The sequence below is a fragment of the Lycium ferocissimum genome, chromosome 7, assembly GCF_029784015.1.
Source record: "Lycium ferocissimum isolate CSIRO_LF1 chromosome 7, AGI_CSIRO_Lferr_CH_V1, whole genome shotgun sequence".
In the NCBI taxonomy this organism is placed as follows: Eukaryota; Viridiplantae; Streptophyta; class Magnoliopsida; order Solanales; family Solanaceae; genus Lycium; species Lycium ferocissimum.
This window is the reverse complement of record NC_081348.1, coordinates 55789315-55813383: the sequence shown is the minus strand read 5'-3', so window position 1 is coordinate 55813383 and position 24069 is coordinate 55789315. Positions and strand designations below refer to the sequence as shown.

General features: G+C 35.3%; 2 protein-coding genes across 2 annotated transcripts; both read left to right on the top strand.

Annotated features, from left to right (window-relative positions):
• Positions 1–12229: 12229 nt before the first annotated feature.
• On the top strand, positions 12230–14171 carry LOC132062359 (aquaporin TIP1-3-like). The gene is made up of 3 exons (XM_059454942.1): positions 12230–12302; positions 12612–12859; positions 13830–14171. Exons 2-3 carry the CDS (start codon positions 12617–12619, stop codon positions 14169–14171), a joined length of 585 nt encoding a protein of 194 aa, XP_059310925.1. The 5' UTR covers positions 12230–12302; positions 12612–12616.
• Positions 14172–15305: 1134 nt separating this feature from the next.
• LOC132062358 (uncharacterized) lies at positions 15306–15911 on the top strand. The gene has a single exon (XM_059454941.1). It carries the CDS (start codon positions 15306–15308, stop codon positions 15909–15911), a length of 606 nt encoding a protein of 201 aa, XP_059310924.1.
• The last annotated feature ends 8158 nt before the right edge of the window (positions 15912–24069 follow it).

Genomic DNA, 24069 nt, shown 5'->3' with positions numbered 1-24069 from the left:
CAAGCCCATGTCTCTAAGTCTTTTAACTCTTTTAAATGTTGAGTGTAAACCTACTAACAAAAGCCCACGTTAGAGTCTAATGTCTTTAACTTAATTTTTTAGCCTTTCTTTGTCAGCCTTTGATTTTAGGTTGTTTCTTTATTGCTTTTCGAATTTATACTTTTCTTTTTTCTTGTCTGAATGGGTCCTAAACTTCTAATATTTTTCATATGAAAAGGATAGAGGTTGTAGATTTGGAGGTTCCTATAGAAGATACTTCAGTAACATCAGCATTTGCTGCAACTCAAGCACATGGTAATGCCCTAATACTTCTTATGTGGGTAATCCTCCTAAAAAGCAGAAGAGAACAACTCCTTGTAGACGAGACCCTAGCCTTGGGGATAATGATAGAAAAAAAAACATTACACAAAGTGTTTTCAATAAAATGGGAGAATTGAGAGCAAAATGCAAGTACTGCACAAAGTTTGGGATCATTACACAAAGTTTTTTTTTATTTCATATATTTTCATTTTAATTTTAGGTAGTCTTTATGTTTAATTAATATGTATATTTGTAACAACAACTAAAAGCTCTTATGCTCTGCTTTATTTCCAGGTATGTGTATTAAGATGACAAAAATGGTGCAGCCACTACGAAGTTAGTTTTTAGCTCTATATGTAATAGTTTAGCAACTTTGAATAATTTGAGTACTACACTATCACTAATAGTGAAAATGTTTCTATGATGTATGTTTCACCTTAAACAATAAATAAAAGTTATCGTTTGAACCAAAAAAAAGACATGTCTTTTTCAACTTTTTAATGTTATACTGATAAGTCTCATGGCTGCTAGTCATAAACCGAAAAATCGAACCAAACCGAACCAAATTGACAATAACCAAACCGGTGGTTATTATTTTATTTGGTTTGGTTATGGTTTTAGACATTTAAAAACCGACTAAATCGGTTTGGTTATGGTTTTAATCAATAACCGACCCAAACCGAACCATGAACACCCCTACCTATCAGAACCGGTTCCCTATATTCTCATTTAAACCAAAATTCCTGTCTTTCTTCTCTCTCATTACTCATTTCATCTTCCATCTCTCTGTGTAACATTCTCATCTCTGTGTCACTTGACTCCCCAATTAATCATGTCTCAAGAAAATTTCATCCCCTCAGTCATACTAGAAACGAACCTCTCTCCCCAATCTTTAGAAAATTTAACTCCACTAGACTCAAAATCGATGGAATCGCCCCCGATAGAACCTAATCCCATAGATCAAAACTCAGGATCTCCACCAAAGTCTGTGGTCACTGGTCCCTTCAGAACCCGGAAGAGTCAAAACCCAAGGAAATTCATCTCTTCCTCTATGACCATGATCAAAATGAAAAGACTATCTCGGAAGAAAGCGGTCAAACTCTATTTATCTCAAAATTCTTCCAAAATACTGAGGATTTTGATGAGAAAGATGCGGGAGTAGAAGTCTCAAGCCAAGCTGAGGCTACTAAGAATATGGGTATCGAATATCAAAGCAGAGACACAGAGAAATCGAGTCCTATGGTCATGCATGAGACTACCAGGGTTGTGGTGATAAGAAATAAGAAAAGGTCATTAATAATGGAGATTCTGAGGAAAGCTCTCTAAAATCAGGTAACTTCATTCCTCTAGTTAGCGATAAAAGTGTGGGAGATTCTGATCTTGTTGAAAATTTATCTGAAAAGAGGCTGGATGTAGAAAATAAAAGGGAAAATATTGTTACTGGTTCTGGTGATACTGTGAGTACTATAGATGGTAGTCCAAGGATTAAAGGAAAAATGTTCACGATCAAGAAACAGGGGATACTAATAAGGGACTTGGTCCGTTAATAGAAATTTCGGATATAGAAAACACTGTGAATATCCTGTCTATTGTAGTCGTACCATTAGGTGATCCTTTTCTTGAGAAGGAACTTGGTCCCTCTAATCTATCTCAGGAAGATATTGCTGATTCAGATGATAATGTTGTTTTGAAAACTATTTTCAGAAGGTCCTCGAATAGTGTAAAGAACCAAGGTAAAAGTGCAAGAAAGTACATCATTACTAAGCCACCCACCATTAGGCAAAGGAGGAAGGCTCAACGTGAGGCGGCTCAAAAGGCTGGCAGAGAAGAGAATGTTAGAGGGTGGAGAAGAAGGTTAGTAAAGCGTGGTGTGATCGATGAGGCAGAGACAGTGAATGTGTCTGATGAAGAAGAAGTGGAATTATCTCAATTAAGGAGGAAAAACTCCAAAAATCAAAAGAAAGACAAAGGGAAGAAAGTTGTGGAAAATGAGGCAGAAGTTGATATTGAAAATGAGAAAAATGAGACTGGATTCTCTAGGAAACGAAAGAGAACTGCTGGAGAGGAACCTGGTTCTACTAAGAACAGGAAAAAGGTTAAGGATTTAAAACTGCAAAGGCAGGAAAATCTGAAAATGCAGAAAGTTCTACTTGGAAGTGTTTTTGACAATGATATTGCTGAAAAGAAAGGGATGAAGGAGCTTCTAGAGAAAGTTGAATTTAAAAAATGGGAGCATATATTTGTTTCCCCTGCTCCAAGTGTTTTTGGGGATAAAGTTAGTAAGATTTATGCCTATTTGATCTATACTGATAACTCAACAATGGTCAAGACTATGAATGGGGTAAAGTTTGAAATTGATGAAGCAAAGTTGGGTGCCATTCTTGGTGTTTCGACTGGTGGTTTAAAAACGGTTGATGGGGAAGCTTCACTAACCTTCAAAGAGGTGATAGTCAAAAAAGGTGTGTCTGTGACTGGGAAAAGGCTCTGAGTACCAACTTTTGTTTGAGTTGGTTAACAAAACACTACTTCCAAGGGCGGAAAGACGATGCATTGCCTCTGTCGGGGATCTGGTCCTCCTTAAAGCTTTAGCAAACTATCAATGCATTAGTTTACCAACCATAATGATTGAACACATGATCAAGGTGGTTAATGCTAGAGAAGGAAAGCATGGTCTTCCATATGGCTTCTTCTTGACTAAAGTTTTTGACCACTTCTATGTTAAGATAGGAAAAGTTTGGGGACTTGAAGCGGATACGTTCACGATAGAAACCTTGGAAGGCGTGAATGTGTGGAAAAGAATGTTAGCATAAGAACTCAACCATCTCTAGTCTTATTAAGGCACAGAGCGTGCTCTACGTAAGATTGAGATCGAGGTAGTTGTTTTGAAGACACAACTAGTTGCTAAGGCTCAGGAACCTGGTCCCATCACAGAACTGGCCACTGTTAATACAAAGTTGAGAGCTGAGAATGAGGAGCTGAAAAACAAGCTGGATGAGCTATGTGATCAAATGATCCAGGATCAAAGAACAACCCTCAAAGCTTTCTCTCGATAAATCCTTTCCAACCCCAACCCTGTCCCTTTCTTGTCCTTTCCAACCCCTGTTTTATCTATCTTTTCTTATGATATTGACCGTTTTAACTCTTTAAATTATGATGTTTTGTGCTTTTGTGACTGCGTACTGCTGGATATGTTTAAATGGTTATTGTTTTTTGGGCAATTACTCTGTTTTTTGCATTGTTTACTCTACTCTCTATGCCCTGATCTTGTTATGGTGTGTTGCCCTAGTAGCTCCGAGTTAATGCCACTAGAATTTTGCTTTCCAGTGTTTTTGTATTTCTCTTTTCGATGATGCCAAAACGGGAAAAAGTGTGTGTTATGAGTTGTGCTTGTTAATGCATGAAGTGACAGTGGAAGGTGTAATCCTACCAATGCAAATAGTGCATCACTCACAACCTGGTTCAAATTCTCCAACATGAAGTGAAAGTGGAAGGTGTAATCCTACCAATGCAAAACATTGCATTCTTAATCCATCTTATGCAAAAGGGGGCCTAGTTCCATCTATGATGGATATGGTACATAATGCTGAGGATCATGATCTCAGGGGAAAGCCCTAAAAATGTTGAATGTTGCTTAACCAACTCCTTGTGGTTAGGAGTGAGAATGAAAATGTCACATGTTGTCTAAAGGCTAAATCAACAAAGGGAACCTGGTTTTCCAAGTACTGACGAAAGATGCAACAACATATTTCTGAAGCTGACTATGCAAGGGTACCTGGTCTTGATATGGTACAATTACACTGAGGGACATGTCCTCAGGGGGAAGTTCGTGGATACGAGTTGGTTGAATACTGCACAGTTGTGAAAAGTTCCAACATAAAGATTGAGGGTCTAGTACTCAAGGAGAAATTAGTCTCACAAGAACAAATGAAAAAGTTCCATCGTCCATCCTGCCTGAGCTTACTATGAAGAAGAAACCTGGTCCTCGTGGGGAATATCACTTAAAAGATTGTCATCATCAAAAAGGGAGAAATTAATGATTTGGGCTGGGCTATAACAAATAAAACTCTTCACTTTCTTCTCCTGATGAGTTATAGCATTTCATAGTTTTGATGATTTGACAAACGAGACAAGGACCAGGTCCTCCATCAGATCCCATGGAGTTTAAATGGTTAGCCACAAAGCTACCGCATTTCGGGCAAGCTACTTTGTACCGTATGTATGCTAAAAGCTAAAAGCTCTTGAGAAATCACCATTCATGGTCACATGTTTCTCACATGCTCTCTACTTGGTCTCATATATATACAACATGTTGGGATTGTTTGACCTAAAATCCAAAAAGGAAATATTTCTCTCAAGTGTGGCGGCCACCTTTTCGGAGTTACAAGAACAAGATCCCAACTAGGTAATTGTTCCCTCGCCACCGAAGACATCCGAAGTTCCTAGGATAGTTGAGTCTTGTTTCATGTTCTTAATTTGTATTCCTACACTGCTTGTCAAGAAGCATCATAGTAGGACAGATTTCAATCTTTATAACTTTGTTTTCTTGGATAGAGTTGGCTAAAAAGTCGTTGCTAGAGTCATTGTTGGAGCTTTGCACAGAGTTATTGTGATGGTGCTTACAATGGGTGTATTGTAAGGGTTAGGGATTAAGAGTTTAATTCCTAGGTTGTAATCTGAAGTTGCTCGTTTCAATGAAGTTGGAAATCCTACTGGGGTAGGTCGTGGTTTTAGAATCCCTTGAGCAAGGAGTTTTTCACATAAATTACTTGCCTTATTTAGTGCGTCATTATCCGTAAGGACCATGTCCCTTAGATCGTTTTTGTCACACTTCGACTTTACCAGTGTGATGGGCACCCGACCCCATATTCCTCTTATTACATACGTAAACTCGTGAATCAATTAAGAATAAGATACGTGGTATACTCTCCTTTTTTTCATAAGTAAAGACTCATCATATGGGGCCCGTGACACAAAACATAATAACATTCGATCGGCAAAGCCATCTACAAACGCAACTCTATAGGGTCGTAAAGTCTCTAACTCGAACATGACATCATAGCATAGGACTCTTGACCCGGCAACCCTCCGCAGCAAATGGAGATACCCGTTGGAACATCGTACATAATGCTCGATCATCCGGGTGATCGCTGCATCTCGGGGGAAAGGGGTCGGCACGCAGCAAAAATGTTGAATGTGAATAGTAACATAGTAAGAAATGAACATATGAATATCAATTGTATGGAAATATAGAGCATATCATAAGATCAAGAGTAATGTATACGTGAATGCCTCGGACATGCTTGTTTTTTTTTCTTTTTAGAAAAAGAGAACATTTCTTTTCATAGACATAGAACATAGAATTGTGTCATATCATGTTACAAAGATATCATAGTGTATCATAGTATCATAGCGTGTCATAGTATATCATAGTATCATAGCATGTCGTAGTGTATCATAGTATCATAGCATGTCGTAGTGTATCATAGCACCGAACGGCGTCGGCTCGCCCCACATTGCGCGAAATACTCCGGCTCGCCCATAAATCCCGCGTCGGCATCCGCGTCCGGATGATAAGCCAAATTTCGACCGTGTGGCAATGAAACATAGTTCCTTCCCATTTTCCATGTATCCCTACCCCCCACCCCATGTACATATACATTTTTCATATCCATAGGTTATATAAGCATGCAGAGAGCCCAAGAAAATCATGTATCCATCGGAGCGACGTAAGGTTGGAACCTCCGATTATATTATAGAATAATTAAGGGCGCTTGTCTCACCTTGAAGGGATGATTAATATAAGGAGAGACATTAGTGGAGAGTAATATCATGAGAAAATATAAAACGGGATCATAAGGCATCGTTTCATATACTTAGAATCTCTAAAGAAAACATTATTCATGAGTAGCCGAGTTGAGAATTCAAGAAATAGCTTAACGTTCTCATCTCGTCACCGGAATCATAGACTTGGAACCTTTAATCATAGAATCGTCATGGTCATAGTTATCATGTAAACATTTTCTCCTAGACATCCTCCACGTTATTGTATGACATATTCATAGTCATATTCATGGTAGGTACATATTCTTAACATATGCGTCATAGCCATTTCCTCATATCTAGCATCCTCATAGTCATCATAAAGATGTCTTCGTTAGCATGGTTATAGTACTTGTCATTTGATGACGGAATAAGGATTAAAAGTTTCCATAGGGTTCGCTCAAGATAAGTCAAATGGTACAATAAGGAAAATCCGGAACAATGGGCCCACCTCGGGTCAAATGAGGGCGGCGTATCAAATTTACGTATACTACGATTTATGGCGTCACTTGTGAGGATCTCTGTGGTAATCGGGGCTTATTTGTGTAAGTTCGGATGTTTAGGAAGTTTTTCCGACATTTCACGCAAGTTCTAATTTTACCGAATGAATAGTAGTTAATTTCAATCTCGAGATTTCGGGAAAGGAATTGTCCCCAAGGCCCGTGTCCAAACCTATTACATCTAAGACATGCCAAGAAAGAAAAGTGAAGCCTTACATACCTCTTTCCGCTCCTCTCGCTACCCCAAATCCAAGTTGCAAATCCGCCGTAATCTACAATTTGGTCATGTTCACCAAACATTGATTAGAGCTTTTAGGGATCCAATCTTGAATGCACATTTATCTACAAAAATTTCTGGCAAGACTTCCCCGTAAATGCGCCATCCCGAGAATATGGCTCGGCCCAATTCATCCATTAACAACAATCCGAGAATTCAACTCGGCCAAACCAACAACAATAACATCAACAACATCAACAATTGAATTAAAACGCATTCTAGCATGAATAGTATTTCTTTCTTCATAATACAATAACTTCCATTCTAACTTCACATCAATCCAATATCGACGTTTTCATATTTGTCTACTAATTCACGGCCATTCAAATACGATTCGGACACATTTCTCATTATTCTACAAAATATACAAAATTTCCATCAAACCATAATTCATCCAAAACTTCCAATTTTCAATATAAGCCTTCTTAACACATTTTTGTCTTCCATTTTCATTAACAACAACCATACTTCGCATCTTAATGACTTCATTCTTATATTTACATAAACTACTACAAAGTTGCATATTTTCCTACAACAACCTTACAACATATTTTCCATGACAACAAGGACCATTAACCTTCCATTCACTTCATAATACCATAACAACACAATTAGCATACCAAACAAATTCAATAACATCTTCCCCACATAGGGCACTACACGGCCATAGCACACACACACACACACCACACGGCCATGCATGCACACACCATAATTTCATGATTTCCCTTCAATTTTATTCACTCTAGCATCCACAAATCTTCTATAACATGAAAGAAAACATGAAATACTTACCTTTTCCAACAAGTTCTCCTTGCCACCAAAGTCCCTTTCTTGACAAAATAATTATACCACTTCGTAGAGAATCTTGAACTTAGTAGGAATACGAGAGAATTATAATTTTTGAATCAAGGTGAAGGCTTGGAATTTTTTTTTCTTTTCCTTTTTCTTTTCTCTCTTGGCCGAATGGCCATGTAGTTTCTCCTCTTTCTTTTTTTGTTTTCTTGTGTCTTGAATGAGAAGATGAACATATATATATATATATATATATATATATATAACATAGGCACATGGTGGTCACATGCCACTTAGTCTTCCACCAATTTTCTCTATTTCTCTAGATTAGTCCTTTCTTTTCTTGAATTTTGAATTAGTCAAAGAAGACTAATCTTCTTCTTAGGCAACCTTTAGTCCCTATGTTTTCTTTTAATTTACACTTAACCCCCACTCATTCCTTGCTAGAATTTTTCTTTCTTTTTCTAGAATTTTTCATCCTTTGTAAAGATGACTATTTTAGTCATCCTTTTCATTCTTTTCCATCACATGGCCAATATGGCCCCTTTTTAGAACTCTCTTGAATCCTCATGAAACGACCATTTTACCCCTCGTCTTCCGTATTATTTCCACGGCCCATTTTGCGAATTTCTCGTTTCGTCCTTAGCCTCTCACAATAATTCCATACTAATAATAGTCGTAAATAATATCCATAACGACTCGTACATTAAAATAATTTTTGGGAATGGTCTTGCCCTTAACTTTCCACGTCGACTTTGAGATTTCCAAACGTACAAAATACGGGCTATAACAGTTTTAGTAAACTCTCAGGTTGTGAACTAGCAAAGTGTGAACCCTTGGATTCTATCATCTCCCATTATGCTTAATTACATCCAAATCCATTACACAATGACATTCCAAACAAGACACTCCATCTGGTATCATATGGTGTTTTTAGCTTTTATATTTAATCCAAAATAAATTATTTTTTACACAATAAAAAGGTATTAATTAGTTTTTTTTCCTTTTCATATTTACCCTTATTTAGACAAGTGAATTTTTACATAATCACGAAATCATATTAAATTGGTATTATTTAATTAAAGGTAATTTAGTAAAAACACTTCTTACTTTGCTAGGGGTGAGTGATTTCTTACCATATAAATATGGACCGGATGGAGTATTAATTTACTTCTCGATTATTTTCAATATATTGAATTGGTCTAAATTTGCTTAAAGTTTGGACAATTATCCATAGGAGTGGGCGTTCGGGCTATCGGATTGGATATAAAAATTTCGGTTTGGATTTTTGATTTTCGGATTGAAGAAATTACAATCAAAATCCAATCCAAATAAGCTCAGATTGGATTGGATCTTTTAAGTTCGGTTTTGGATTAATCGGTTTGGATATTCGGATTTGACTTTTGAGCCTTTAAGATGCCTACTTGTAACGAAATTCATGTGCTTTAGTTACCAAGTTACTTGTCTCAGTATAATATGAAACCATAGAACTAAAAACCAATGCAGTTAAGATACTTTCAACATAAATTCAAAAGTAGATCTTCCTCTACTTCAACACAAGAATATTTTAAAGTGTGAGTTCCACGGAGGAAAATCTAGATCTTAATTGCTCTGTAATAGTAAGAACAGGCGAAAGAAAAGAATTTCTCGGATAACTTGAGCTAGTTCGATCACTTGGCACAGTGGTACTTGCCATGCAAAAAACATTTTAGAAAATGCAAGATAAAATAATTATAAGATTATATCCAATTGTTAGAAAAACCCTATATTATATTTGATTTAGTAGAAAATTTAGCATTTGGACTTAAAACTATAATGGGTAGGGTTGTAACTCGTAGGGTATTAATCTATTAGACCTTTCGAAATTGGATTTATTAGTATCATTGGCCTATTGGGCACATATAATATGGGTAGAGTAGAATATAAGGTATAAAAATTTCGACTTTTTTGGATATCCAAATATCCATAGTACTAAATCCATATCAATCCAAAATCCATAAATTTTAAAAATAAAATCCGCAATCCAATCCATCATCCAAAAATCCAAATCAAAAATCCAAAAAATTCAAATTTCGGGTTGGCCCGAACTATGCCCACCACTAGTTATCCATCATCTATCTAGAGCCTGTTTGGATTGGCTTATTTTAGGTGCTTTAAGCCAAAATAGTTTTAAGCACTTTTATAGTGTTTGAGTAAAATAAAAAAGTGTTATTAAGCACTTATTTTTAAGGCAAAACAATAAAAATAAGCCAAAAGGCATAAGGTAGAATTCCTAACTTGTGGTTTTTGGCTTATCTATAAGTTAAAAGCAATAAGCACATCCAAACAGGCTCCTAATGGTTAGGAAACAATAGCGCTAGCAGCACAAGCATTTAGTTCGTAATTTATATTTCCATAACAGATTAATGCAAGGAAAAGTGGCTGATGGGGTTGAAAATGTGATACTTAGTAAAATGAAAAAATAAATAAAACTTATATATGAGTAAGTTTGAAATTATTTTACTTGTTCATTAATTATCATAAACGTTTATTAAACGATAGAATTGAAGGTACCTAATATAATTAATTAATATAATGCTTAATTGTAAAATTTAAGGATGATCGTTAAAGTGTGAACTTATGGGGCGAACTAGCACAAAAAGATGGTGAGATGCTACAAAAACTGATCAACAAAACCTGTTATAGCTCTATGATGTTAGAGATACAACACACAATGATAGTATATCAAAAACATTAATATTTATTAGTAAATTCTTCTCTTTTAGATCATACTTAATTTACATTTTATGTGAAGTTTGCGAAGGGAATTCCGTAGTATTTGCTATAAATGTTAGTAATATATTGATAAATTCAATGTTTAAAGAAGCTACAACTCCAAAAAATGATAATATTTTAATGCATAATTTTTAACTTAAATTATTATTTTAATAATATATTTATTGTTTAAAAATTTGTATAGTATTACTTAACTCGGCATACACGTGCAACGCACGTGCCGAGAGAGTAGTGTGTGTCATAGAGTTTTACGTATATATAGTTACTTAAGCTCTGTTTTAGTTTTCTTGTTATTATGATGTTGTTTATGTGTTATTTGATTACGTCGAAAACAACCTTCTACTCTAGAGGTCAGAGGTAAAACTTGACACTCTACCCCCCTCCCCCGACTCCACTTGTGTAGATTCTGGCTTTTGGGTATGTTGTTGTTGTTGTTGTTGTTTGTATAGTTACTTAAGCTTTGCATACTCAATTCTAAGGAATAAATACTCTTACAAAGTAAAGAATCAGGCCACTCCCTTACCTCTTTCCTTATCCGAATATACATATCTTAAAAGAATCACAAGTTGATTAGGTAAATTCCCTTCCAAATTCTCAGAACTTTTCTCCACTACCATTTCTTTTCAGTCTTAGTTCCCTTTTTTTCTATTTTATCTTTTATACATAATGATCAATTAATATATAGTACATATATTGGGTAGCACAAATTCACCATAACTATTCATCATTGCTATCACGGCTGAGTTTTTCATTCAACATATAGGGACTGAGTTTTTTATTTAATTTTGAGTATACCCATGCTCTTAGTACCTTATATAAAGAGGCCTATTTGGAAACAAAGCATGCAACAAGCGCTACAAAAAATAAATAGTAGAAGAAGTTAACTCATAAACATTTTCTTATTCTAGAAAAAGAATGCCGATTTCAAAAATCGCCATTGGAAATTTTAGAGAAATGACTAAGCATGACTAAGATTAGAGCCATTTGCTTGATCATTACATATTGCCCTTGAGTAAAGAAAAACATGTATCCGGCCTTCGGCTGTTGCTTCAAATTTTTTTTTTTTTTTTTTTTTAAGTTCTAATTCTAATACAAAAATTGACATTTACATTTACTAATAATAATAAAATTAACATTTACATCTAATGATAAAATTTGCTAAATTAAAAAAAAAATTATTATTTCAAAATATATTTATAAATTTAAAAATTTGTTGCTAATTTTATTTGAACCCCTAAATTTATGAATAACTTCACTTTGGTCATATTTTCAAACTATAAATACCCCTCCATTCTTCTTCATTTTCACACAATTTTTCCACAATTCTCTCTTTATCTAAATTTGTCATTCAACTAGTGTACATTCTTACCTAACTCAAGTTGGATGCATTTTATAAATAAAGCGACATGCAAAATATCCTATTAGAGGGGTAAAGCATCAGGGACTCCCTTACCTGTGTTGCATAGACTTTGTGAATTGCATATTGAATTGAATGATTTATATAAGTTGTTGAGGTAAATACCGCAATCTAATACATACTATATCTCCAAATTATCATTAATTTTATGTTTATACATAAAAAAGAGACTTAATTTATTGGGATAATGTTTTAAAATGCTTTATTATTATACTGCCTTTTTTTTTCTTTTTTTGGTTTAACAAGGCTACAAAAAATAAATAGTAGAAGAAGTTAACTCATAAACATTTTCTTATTCTAGAAAAAATGCAACTTTTCTATGTGGATTTATTTGTTATGACCCTTAAGGCTGCCTTAGCTGAATTTATTTGCGTGATTACTTTTGTTTTTCCCGCTGAAGGCTGTGCCTTAGTTTTCTGTAAGTTTAACCAAGTTGGGTATTAAAGGCATAATAAGTTAATTGTATATATGTTGATAACGTACATTTTGTGTATGTAATTGACGTATATACTGATAGTGTAAGTTAATTATTTATATATATATTATTTGTTATAACATGGCACCTATTTTACTTTTAGGTTATTGATTCTATTTAATTATTATGAGCATATATATATATATGTATCAGTGTGTGTAGTTATCTTTTAGGTGATCAATTAGTAATCAAATAAAAGGTTGTTTATACTCTGTGTATTAGTAACGATTAACACTTTGGTATGTTTTGTAGCCAAGATGATCACGACTGGAGATCCAGCCAATGGGCTAATTTCGGCATCGATATCCCATGCATTTGCTCTTCTTACAGCAGTTTCAGTGGGAGCAAACATATCTGGAGGTCATGCAAGCCCCGCTGTTACCTTTGGTGCATTCGTCGGAGGTCACATTACCTTTTTCAGGAGTGTCATGTATTGTATTGCTCAATTACTTGGATCCGTTGTGGCTTGCTATCTCCTCAAGATTGCTACTAATGGTTTGGTAATGCCACTCCCCTCACTAAGCACTTAGCTATAATAGTTGTATATTATGCCTCTTTTAGTATACTTTTATTTGTGTCTGATTTATCTTCTTCAAAATTTGCAATTCTTAGTTTCCGCATGACCTCTTAATAATTTTGATTCCAACATATAGTGCATCACAGGCATACAAGGAAAGGCTTTCGGCATCCAGCAATCAAACATAAAGTTGAGGGTTTTGTGAAAATTAAAAAAACAAATGTTAATAATTAGGTTAAACAAAACATATATATATATATATATATATATATATATATATATATATATAGGATAAAGTTATCGATGAAATTTTTGAAAAATATTATATAAGTATTAACTTTTGAATTCATAATTTAAAATAGGGAAAAAAGTCAAATATGTGGACCTGTACTCTCTGAAATTAAGCAATTTTCCTTGTGTTAAAACTTTTGATCTAATATACCCTAGTGTAACGCAAAAGTCTAGATTTTGCTCAGGACCCCTAAGCCAATCTTAGGGTAATTTTAAATTTGATAAAAAATTGAGGGGTAATTTGGATACTTTTTATGTGGAGCTGGGACACATGGAAGTCCCGTAATCATTTCACTCTTGAGCTCTGTTAATGCAAGACGAGAAAATACAAGACCTTTTCTAATAATTAAGTTGGGTATGAATGAACCAAAGTACAATGAAGGGCAAAATAAAACGATTTGGGATAGTATGGACAAATATAGACCTTTTTGCTTCCAAATAACTGAGAACCTTAACCCGCATAATTTTTGAATCATTAATCCGTATTTGATACCAATAAAAGGTTGTTTATACTCTAGTTATACATATCAACATAACGCACGTAAATAATGAAACGATTCACTATGAATGACGTGACATACTGTTTTTCGGGGAACTAGACTTGACCAATACTTTTCGTATATCTATATTAACTAATTAAATTTGTAAATTAAATTGTGCAGGAAATATCACCATACCCTCCACAATTACCTTGGAATGCAGTTATTTTAGAGATAGTGATGACCTTCCTCCTTGTTTACACATATTATGCAACTTCATTTGACCCCAAGAAGGGTAACATGGGAATCATTTCCCCAATTGCAATTGGTCTCATTGTTGGTGCCAACATCTTGTGTGGTGGTGCCCTTTTTGGCGCAGCAATGAACCCTGCTATTGCCTTTGGTCAAGCAATGATTAGCGGGATATGGACCCATCATTGGGTCTATTGGCGTTGGTATATGAACTTATTTCGTTTACGGCTCTTCCCATCACTAATCACTAAGTGGCGTTTGGTTCATGGTTAAGCCGCTAATTTTTATACCACGTTTGGTTGCTATATGAACTTATCTTCATTGGTGAAAACGTTCTGATTATTTTATACCATCTTTTAGAGTATAAAATAATCCCACCGTATGGGATAAATTACTGGATTATAATCCCATCACTAATCACTAAGAGTTTCAACTTATTTTCTCTCCTAAAACCAGTTGTTGGATTGTTAAGTTGTGCTTGTTATGTTTTGTTCTCTTGCTTATCAATCTTACCTAAGTATCTTAGCTTTTGTTTAATTGTGAAATTTTGATGAAAGAAATAAAGGTCCCTTTGTGTTGTTTTCGTTAGAATCTTGTTTTGACCTTCCTTTGATGCTTTCACGGATTAGCTATGGTAGTTAATTGACGCATACATTATTTTTTATTTTTTCTCTATTTATACTGCTCTTACCCCTTTGAAATCACATGGAAGCAAAAACACTCAATGGTTATGAAACTAACATCCCTGTTATAAATACACCGTATTGTAGATGTCCATTCAAATATATAGTCAACTGGATAAGCTTACAATTAAGAAGACAGCTTACAAGTAGCTCAAGCAGGCAGCTTGTCAGCAGCTTCGTGAAAAGCCTTGCAGCTGCTTCCTCAGGCTTGTAATCAAGCAAGTAGCTCAAGCAGCTAGCTTGCAAGTAGCTCAAGCAGGCAACTTGCCAGCAGCTTCGTGAAAAGCCTTGCAGCTGCTTCCTCAGGCTTGCAATCAAGCAGGTAGCTTGCAAGTAGCTCAAGCAGATAGCTTGCAAGTACCTCAAGCAGGAAGCTTCTGAAAAGCTTCGCAGCAGCTTCCTGAAAATCCTCGCAACAGCTTCTTTTCCTCTATAAATATGAAGTTAATTCAGTCCATTTATATATCAGTTAAAAGTTGAATAATCTACCAGTCTCTCTCTATGTACTAGTCTCTGGTGTATTTACTTTATATTCTTTATTTTATAACACGTTATCAGCACGAGACTCTGCCATCTCGAGCAAATACTTTAAAAGCTTTGAAGGTATAGTCTTTCCCTTTCTTAATTAAAGGAAAATATTTCTAAACGTGAATTTATTGCTCTGGATATATCGAGCAAAAGCTACCTGTCTTGGGTACTTGATGCTGAAATTCATCTTGATGCGATGGGTCTAGCAGACACCATCCAAAATAAAAATCAGGCTTCAAATCAAGACCGTGTCAAGGCAATGATAGTCCTCCTCCATCACCTTGATGAGGGCTTGAAATTGGAATATCTCACTATTAAAGACCCTCTTATGCTGTGGAATAATTTGAAAGATAGATATGACCACCTGAAGATGGTCATTCTTCAACAAGAACATTTTGATTGGATCCATTTGAGGCTACAAGAATTTAAATCTATCTGTGAGTATAATTCCTCAATGTTTAGAATTATATCTCAGCTGAAATTATATGATAAAAATATCACTGATAATGATATGCTGGAGAAAACTTTCACCACTTTCCATGCCTCGAATGTGCTCCTGCAGCAGCAATATCGAGAGATGGGGTTTAAAAAGCATTTTGACCTAATTTCACATCTTCTTGTAACCGAACAAAATAATGGGTTACTAATAAAAAACCATGAAAGCCGACCTACTGGTTCTAGTCCATTCCCAGAAGTGAATGAGACTAACTTTCACCAAGCTAAGTGTGGAAAAGGTCGTGACCCCAAATTCCTCGTCATGGCCCTAGCAGTGGCCATGACCGTGGTCAAGGAAAAGCTATAATAATGATGATCCCCTTGCACCAAATAAATCCCTTCAAAAGAAGGATGAAAAAAGTGAAGCAGTGCAAAGGAGAAACCCAGAAGATAAATGCCACAGATGTGGTGGTAAAGGGCATTGGGCACGTGCTTGTCGTACGCCAAGGCACTTGGTTGAGCTTTATCAAGCCTCCCTAAAAAAGGCAGAAAAGAATGCTGAAGCAAATTTTATTTCTGAAGATAATGATGACTTCATACATATGAAAGTAGCTGATTACTTGCACTCCCAGAAATAGATCCAGTAATAAGAGATGAATCTTGAGAAACTTAAATGTTTTAATTCATGTTGTTTGTGTTATCTAGTATAATTATGTTAATACTTAAAGATAATTCATATTTTGTTTTAGTAATCTGGTTTGTACGGTTATGAGATAAGTCATGTTTTGTTTTAGTAATCTGGTTTGTACGGTTATGAGTCTTGTAAATAAAGTGTAAATCATGTTTTGGTAATAATATTTACAACAATGTTCACTTTGTGTATATTTTTTCATTTTGAAGAAAATATGGACGTTTCTCAAATATTGTTTGGATCAATGATCGAATATATTTGTGTGATTGATAGTGGAACAACGCATGCCATATTCAAATATGAGAAATATTTTGCTTATTTTTCTTAGAAAAAAGGCGAATGTTACTACAATTTCTGGTAATTCAAAATTGATTAAAGGCTCTGGAAGAGCTACTATATTTCTGCCTAAGGGGACGAAACTTGTTATACAAGATGCATTGTTCTCTTCTAAATCCCTAAGAAACTTGTTCAGTTTCAAAGATATTCGCCGGAATGGGTATCATGTTGAGACATTAAATGAAATGAATGTTGAATATCTTGGTATTACCAAGAATGTCACCGGCCAGAAATATGTTTTGGAGAAATTACCAACTTTGTCTTCTGGCCTGCATTATGCAGAAATTAGTACAATTGAAGCACACTCGATCATAAACCAGAAGTTTAATGATTCAAGTACTTTTGTACTTTGGCATGACCGAATGGGTCATCTTAGGTCAATAATGATGAGGCGAATCATTGAAAATTCAAATGGGCATCCACTTAAGAACCTAAAGATTCTTGAAAGTGGTGAATTTTCATGTGTTGCTTGTTGTCAAGGCAAATTGATAACAAGACCATCACCAATGAAAGTTGGTATTGAATCTCCTGCCTTTCTAGAACGTATACATGGGGATATATGTGGACCTATTCACCCACCTTATGGGTCATTAAGATATTTTATGGTCCTAATAGACGCATCATCAAGATGATCTCATGTGTGCCTCTTATCATCTCGCTACCTAGCGTTTGCAAAATTATTGTCACAAATAATACGCTTAAGGGCACAGTTCCCATATTATCCCATTAAGGCTATACGCCTTGATAATACTGGAGAATTTACATCCCAAGCTTTTGATGATTATTGTTTATCAGTTGAGATAAAAGCTGAACATCTTGTGGCTCATGTTCACACTCAAAATGGCCTTGCTGAGTCATTTATTAAGCGCCTGCAATTAATAGCAAGACCACTACTTATGAAAACACGGTTGCCCACTACCGTCTGGGGTCATACTATCTTACATGCAGCATCTCTTATTCGTCTCAGACCGACTCATTATAATAAATACTCTCCGTCACAATAAGTATTTGGCCATGAACCAAATATTGCTTATCTCCGAATCTTTGGTTGTGCTGTATATGTGCCGGTTGCACCACAACAATGCACTAAGATGAGCCCCCAAAGAAGGTTAGGAATATATATTGGGTTTGAATCACCCTCTATTATTCGCTAGCTTGAACCTTTGACGGGAAATTTATTCACTACTCGATTTACAGATTGTCGGTTTGATAAAACGAATTTCCCACAATTAGGGGGAGAGAAAAGGGAAATCAAAAGAGAAATTGTGTGGAAAGTTTCATCGCTCTCTCATTTTGATCCACATTCCCCTATTTGTTAAATAGAGGTCCAGAAGATCATCCATTTGCAGAAAGAGCAAACCAGATGCCGGATGCATTTACTGATTTGAAAAGAATAACTAAGTCGCATATTCCTATAGAGAATGCGCCTATCCGAATTGATGTCCCAAAAGGACAGTCTTCTAGTGCCATAGCTCCTGAATCCCATACACGTATGAAGCGTGAAAGACCATTGTGTTCCGAGGATAAAAATCCTAGAAAAAGATGCATGAAAAATGATCAAAATGACACTAGAAAAGGATCTCACGGTGAGATTCAAGATCTGATTAATCCTGATATTCCTGAAGATATCAGTGAACCCGAGACTCAAGTGAATAAAGAACTATCATTAAGTTCTACTGGTGATGAGCTAGATTTGAATCGATCGAAAATTATGGTGGAAAATGTTTTTGCATATAATGTTGCATTGAACATTATGAAAGATAATGAGGATCAGGAACCTCAATCTATCGAAGAATGTCGACGAAGATGTGACTGGACAAAATGGCAAGAGGCAGTTCAATCAGAATTGAACTCACTTGCTAAACGAGAGGTTTTTGGACCGGTAGTCCAAATGCCTGGTGATGTAAAACTAGTTGGCCACAAATGGGTCTTTGTGCGAAAAAGAAATGAGAGAAATGAAATTGTGAGATACAAGGATTCTCTCAAAGACCCGATGTCGATTATGAAGAAATATATTCACCCGTTATAGAAAGCATAACATTTCGATATCTCATCAGTTTAGCTGTACATGAAAATCTTGAAATATATCTAATGGATATGGTTACAGCTTATCTTTATGTCTCACTTGATAATGAAATTTATATGAAAATTCCAGAATGATTTAAAATTCCTAAAGAATTTAGTTCAAAGTCTCGGGAGATGTATTCAATCAGATTACAAAGATCATTATATGATTTAAAACAATCAGGGCACATGTGGTACAATTGCCACAGTGAGTACTTGATAAATGAAGGCTATATAAACGATGCCATTTGTCCACGCGGTTTTATTAAGAAAACAAAATCAGAATTTGTTATACTTGTTTATGTTGATGACATAAATCTCTTTAGAACTGTAAGAGCTCCAAAAGGCAATTGAATTTTTAAAGAAAGAATTTGAGATATATGAAAGATCTTGGAAAGACAAAACTTTGTCTTGGTCTGCAAATTGAACATTTAGCAGACGGAGTCTTTATCCATCAATCTATCTATACTGAAAAAGTTTTAAAACAATTTTACATGGACAATGCGCATCCATTAAGTACTCCTATGGTTCGCTCACTTGAAGTGAGTAAAGATCCATTCTGACCTCAAGAAGAGAATGAAGAGATACTTGGTCCTGAAGCACCATATCTTAGTGCTATTGGTGTACTTATGTATCTTACTGACGCTACATGACCTGATATAGCATTTTCTGTTAATTTGCTAGCAAGATATAGCTCTCTTCTCCTACGCAAAGACATTGGAACAGAATTAAGCATATACTGCGATATCTAAAAGGTACTATTGATATAGCTCTGTTTTATGGTAACAAAGGTAGTATAGATCTTGTTGGTTATGCAGATGCAGGTTAATTATCTGATCCACATAAAGCTCGATCTCAAACAGGCTATTTGTTTACATGCAAAGGTACTGCTATGTCATGGCGATCTTCAAAGCGTATCCATTGTTGCTACTTCAAATCATGCTGAGATAATAGCTATTTATGAAGCAAGTAGAGAATGTGTGTGATAGAGATCAGAGATACATCTCATCAGAGAAAGATGTGGCCTGAAGTGAGACACCAAAATCCCCACAGTCTTATATGAAGACAATACTGCATGCATAACCCAATTAAAGGGAGGATTCATAAAGGGAGACAGAACAAAACACATTTCACCAAAGTTATTTTCCAAACACGATCTCAAAAAGAATGGTGATATTGGTGTACAGCAAATTCGTTCAAGTGATAATCCTGCAGAATTGTTCACTAAATCTTCGCCGACTTTAATTTTTGAGAAGATGGTAAACAAGATTGGAATACTTAGACATCTGAATTGTGGTCTACATCAGGGGGAGTAAACAATGCGTTGTACTCTTTTCCCCTTAACCAAGGTTTTTTCCCACTGGTTTTTCCTAGTAAGGTTTTAATGAGGTACAAATTTATTAATGAACATCTAAGGGGGAGTGTTATAAATACACCATATTATGGATGTCCATTCAAATATACAGTCAACTGGATAAGCTTACAATTAAGCAGATAGTTGCAAGTAGCTCAAGAAGATATCTTGCAAGTAGCTCAATGTCCATTTTGCTTGGCCTTCCCCGAAAAGCCTTGCACGGCTTTTCGTGCTTGCAATCTTTGCAAGTAGCTCAAGCAGTAAACTTGCTAGTAGCTTGCTCGAAAAGCCTGCCACTTTTCCCGAAAAGCCTCACAGCAACTTCTTTTCCTCTATAAATAGGAAGTTAATTCAGTTCATTTATATATTAGTTCAAAGTTGAATAAAATATCAATCTCTCTCTATATACTTGTGTCTGATATATTTACTTTATAGTCTTTATTTTATAACAATCCCCACTTATTTCTATTTTTTTTTTATAATCTTTTAGTAATTTTTGAAATAAGGGTTGACCCGTGAGATGCAAGGATGAGAATGGAAATCAAGAAAAGGAACATTAGTTAGATTTGAACCTTATGTCACTTGGGTGCGTAGTGAAATTGCAATTAACTTCTTACCCAATTTGTTCTAAAAAATTCCTAAATAAGATATCCCTGAAAAATCTAGAGAAAAGAACATTCTTGAGGAAGATCAATCGATATCGATATGAAAAGACTAATCGACTTTGGCCCTTTGCAATTTAAGTTTTTTTTTTTTTTTTTTGTGCGGATTTCCCTTCAAATGCATTGGTCTTTAATTTTTACCCCTTAAATTGCTGGTCTTTAATTTTTGTCCTTCACTTAAAAAAGTGGCCGGAAATATTCCGAGGTTGTGTGTTCGAACCCCGCTCAGTAAAAACAAAAACAAAAAAAATCGCAAAGCAAGGCAAGGCTTTACGAAATTCTGCCTTACAAGGCAGAATTTATAAGCCTTAAGGCAAAAGTTTGCCTTGCGAAATTTCACAAGACAATTTTTTTTTCCTTTTTTAAAAAAAAAAAAAAAAAAAAAACTCTGGTGGGAATCTGTAGAACTTAGGCCTTAAGGCCTAACTTTTGCCCGAATAGACCTAATTTGCTACAAAATTCTGCCTTGCAGATTTTTCTTTTTAAACTCTGGTCGGGTTCAAACCCACAATCTCAATAGTATTTTTGGCCATTTAATGTGCCGAAGGGCAAAAATTAAAGACCAGCAATTTGAGGGACAAAAATTAAAGACTACCCCTGGATAACGACATTTGTGCAAATGACCCATTTAAGTTTGTGCATGTAGTAAATTGTGCGGGCAATTCGCATTAATGCCCTTATTTTGGGGTGGTCTTTAATTTTTGCCCATAAAAATGAAAGTATTTAACTTTTGCCCTTTGCTTAAGACCTTAGGGTTCTGGGTTCGAACCCCTATTCAGGCGAAAATTTTGAAAAATTCGCTAGGCAGAGGTTGCCTACAAACTCTGCCCCATTAGGCATAGTTTGCCTGCAAAACACTAACTTAAGGCAGAGTTTGCAGGCAAATAATACCTGATGGGGCAGAGTTTTCCTGCAAACTATGCCTTAAGGTAGAGTATATATATAAATATAGCTTGAGTTTTAGGATAAATATATATACCTTAAGAGGCAAAAATCGCCTAGGTAATTTAAAGTTTTGAAGGCAAAATTCGCCTTCCGAATCCAAACATATATATATAATATATTATATTTTTTTTTTTAATTTGGGGTTCGAACCCAGAACCTCGGGGTATTAGGCAAAGGACGAATATTAAAGACCACCAACTTGAGGGGCAAAAATTAAAGACCACCCCAAAAGAAGGGCAATCCGCTCAAAAAAATGAAATTGTGCCGTGCAAAGTTTATTTATCTTATCTCATTTTGATTAAAAAAACATTTATTTACATGCATCAACAGGTGCCAAAAGTTTGACAACGTTTTAGCTTTTTAAATCCAAAAAATCATAGGCAACAAAGTTAATAAAAGACGAGAAACATCGATTTTCATGCAGAACCCTAATACGTAGGTCTTGATCATCCATCCACGGCCTTGACGGCCGTTGGTCAGCCATCTGTAATGGCTGATCAGCAATTGATTTCTACTCAGCAGCATACTGGAGAGCCTTTAGAACCAGTTTCTAACAAAATCCAAAATGCTTCACTCTTTAAACCTAAAACAATGAACATGCAAGATCAAGCACCCCCAATTGAGCCAGTACCCATAAAACAGATTATGATGCTACAAGGCAAACAATATGTGAAGTGGAATGAGAATGCAGTGGCAAGAATGGAGGCTTTGGAAGAATTAAAACTTGCAGTCGTAGGAAAATTTTCTTATGGGTGGCCAGGTATTGAACAATTGCGCACTATAATTCCAAACAATGTGGAATAAAGGGGGAATGTAGAGTGGGTTTCCTTAGAAAGAGAAATGTGCTTATCCGATTGAGTTTGAATGAAGATTTTATCAATCTGACCTCTAAACTTGCTTACTTTTTGACTAATAGAGAAATTCATACCCGATGAGGCCACTCATATACGATTCTAAGTTTAATGCTGATGAGGAAACCTCTAGAACAATGGCATGGATTTCTTTTCCTAATTTATTGCCAACTTACTTTGTGAAGGAAGTTTTATTTACTCTTGCTTCAGCAGTGGGCAAACCTATTCATTTAGATCTGGCTACAATCAATAAAACTAGACCTAGTTATGCTAGGGTTAAAGTTTTAGTTGATTTGTGATCGGATCTGCCAAATGAAGTTAGAATGGACATTGAGGATGAGCAAACTATGAGTAGTAGATCAGTAGATGTGAAGATTCATTATGACTACCTACCAAAATATTTCAGGTAGTGTAGATTACAAGAGCATAATGAAGATGAATGTAGGATAACTCATCCAGAGTTCGCTTATTGTTAGACCCCGTATTTTTATACGTCGAGTTATTCGCGAAAGAATCAACGTGAGATAGAAACTTTGGATTTTAATTTCTAAACTAGAACAAATCGGTTACAAATTTTACTTAGTACAAAAATGTTATTGGATATTAGGAATTACTTAAGTGTGGTGTTAAGTAAAAATTGGTGACAATAATGAGCCAACAAGAGCATCAACATCCAAGGTAAAAAGGATGACTCAAAGTCATCTAAAATAAGGTTAATGGAAGACATACAAATATGCAATTAAATGTTGATTCATCCACTACATTTTCAACATATTGTGGACAATTAAATTTGGAAGAAACACACTGAGTTACATTCGGCCATAGTGGCTGAAAATTTTGAGGAGAAAAAGTTGAAGCATACAATTGAATATTTGAGCATCCACTACTTTATGAAAGTATACATTGTTTTAGGAGGACATAACATGGTGGAGGGATCATTTTACATTAAATATTGCTCATCCATCTTGGCATGATTACAATGGACAAAGGGTGGTGTATGAATCATTCACTACACATACAATTGTCTTGTAAACAATTGAAAAGAAATAAGAAAGGAGAAACAAGAAGGTGAGGTTGGCCAAAAGTTGTAGAAAACAAATTAGAAAATTTAAAGTGTAAAGTTAATGGAATGAATCATGCCATAAGTGGAGCATGTGACCAACTTGTAGGCATCAAAGTTGAACCAAATAATGACCAAGAAATCAGCCATCACAATTCATTTCAACTACACAACACAAAGAAAGAAAACTTAAGCCTAGAGAGAGAGAGAGCATTCGGCCAAGGGGCTGATTTTTGAGCCCTTTGAGTCTTGATCCAAAAAAATTATTTTCCAAGGTGTTTCAACCCTTTAGAAGGTCCCTAAAACGTGAAGATAGTCTTTGGAGCAACAAGAACCATTTCCATCTCAAGTCACCAACTCTAGCCAAGTAGAGAAGTCAAGTTGTCAAGGTAAGATCTAACTTTCTTGTCATGTATTAAGGGTGATGTAGATGTGTGAATATAAGTTGTATGCATGAAATAAGGTGTATTGATGTTGTAACATGATAGTAGTTATGGGGTTATATGTGTTGATGTTGAAGTATGGTTGTAACTTGACGAACATGAATCGCATGCATAAAATC

Bases quoted from the DNA above. Each gene is read 5' to 3' on its own strand.
- LOC132062359 (XM_059454942.1), top strand. From the start codon at position 12,617: ATGATCACGACTGGAGATCCAGCCAATGGGCTAATTTCGGCATCGATA. The intron at 12,860-13,829 runs GTAATGCCACTC...TAAATTGTGCAG, and splicing joins AGATTGCTACTAATGGTTTG to GAAATATCACCATACCCTCC.
- LOC132062358 (XM_059454941.1), top strand. From the start codon at position 15,306: ATGGGTCTAGCAGACACCATCCAAAATAAAAATCAGGCTTCAAATCAA.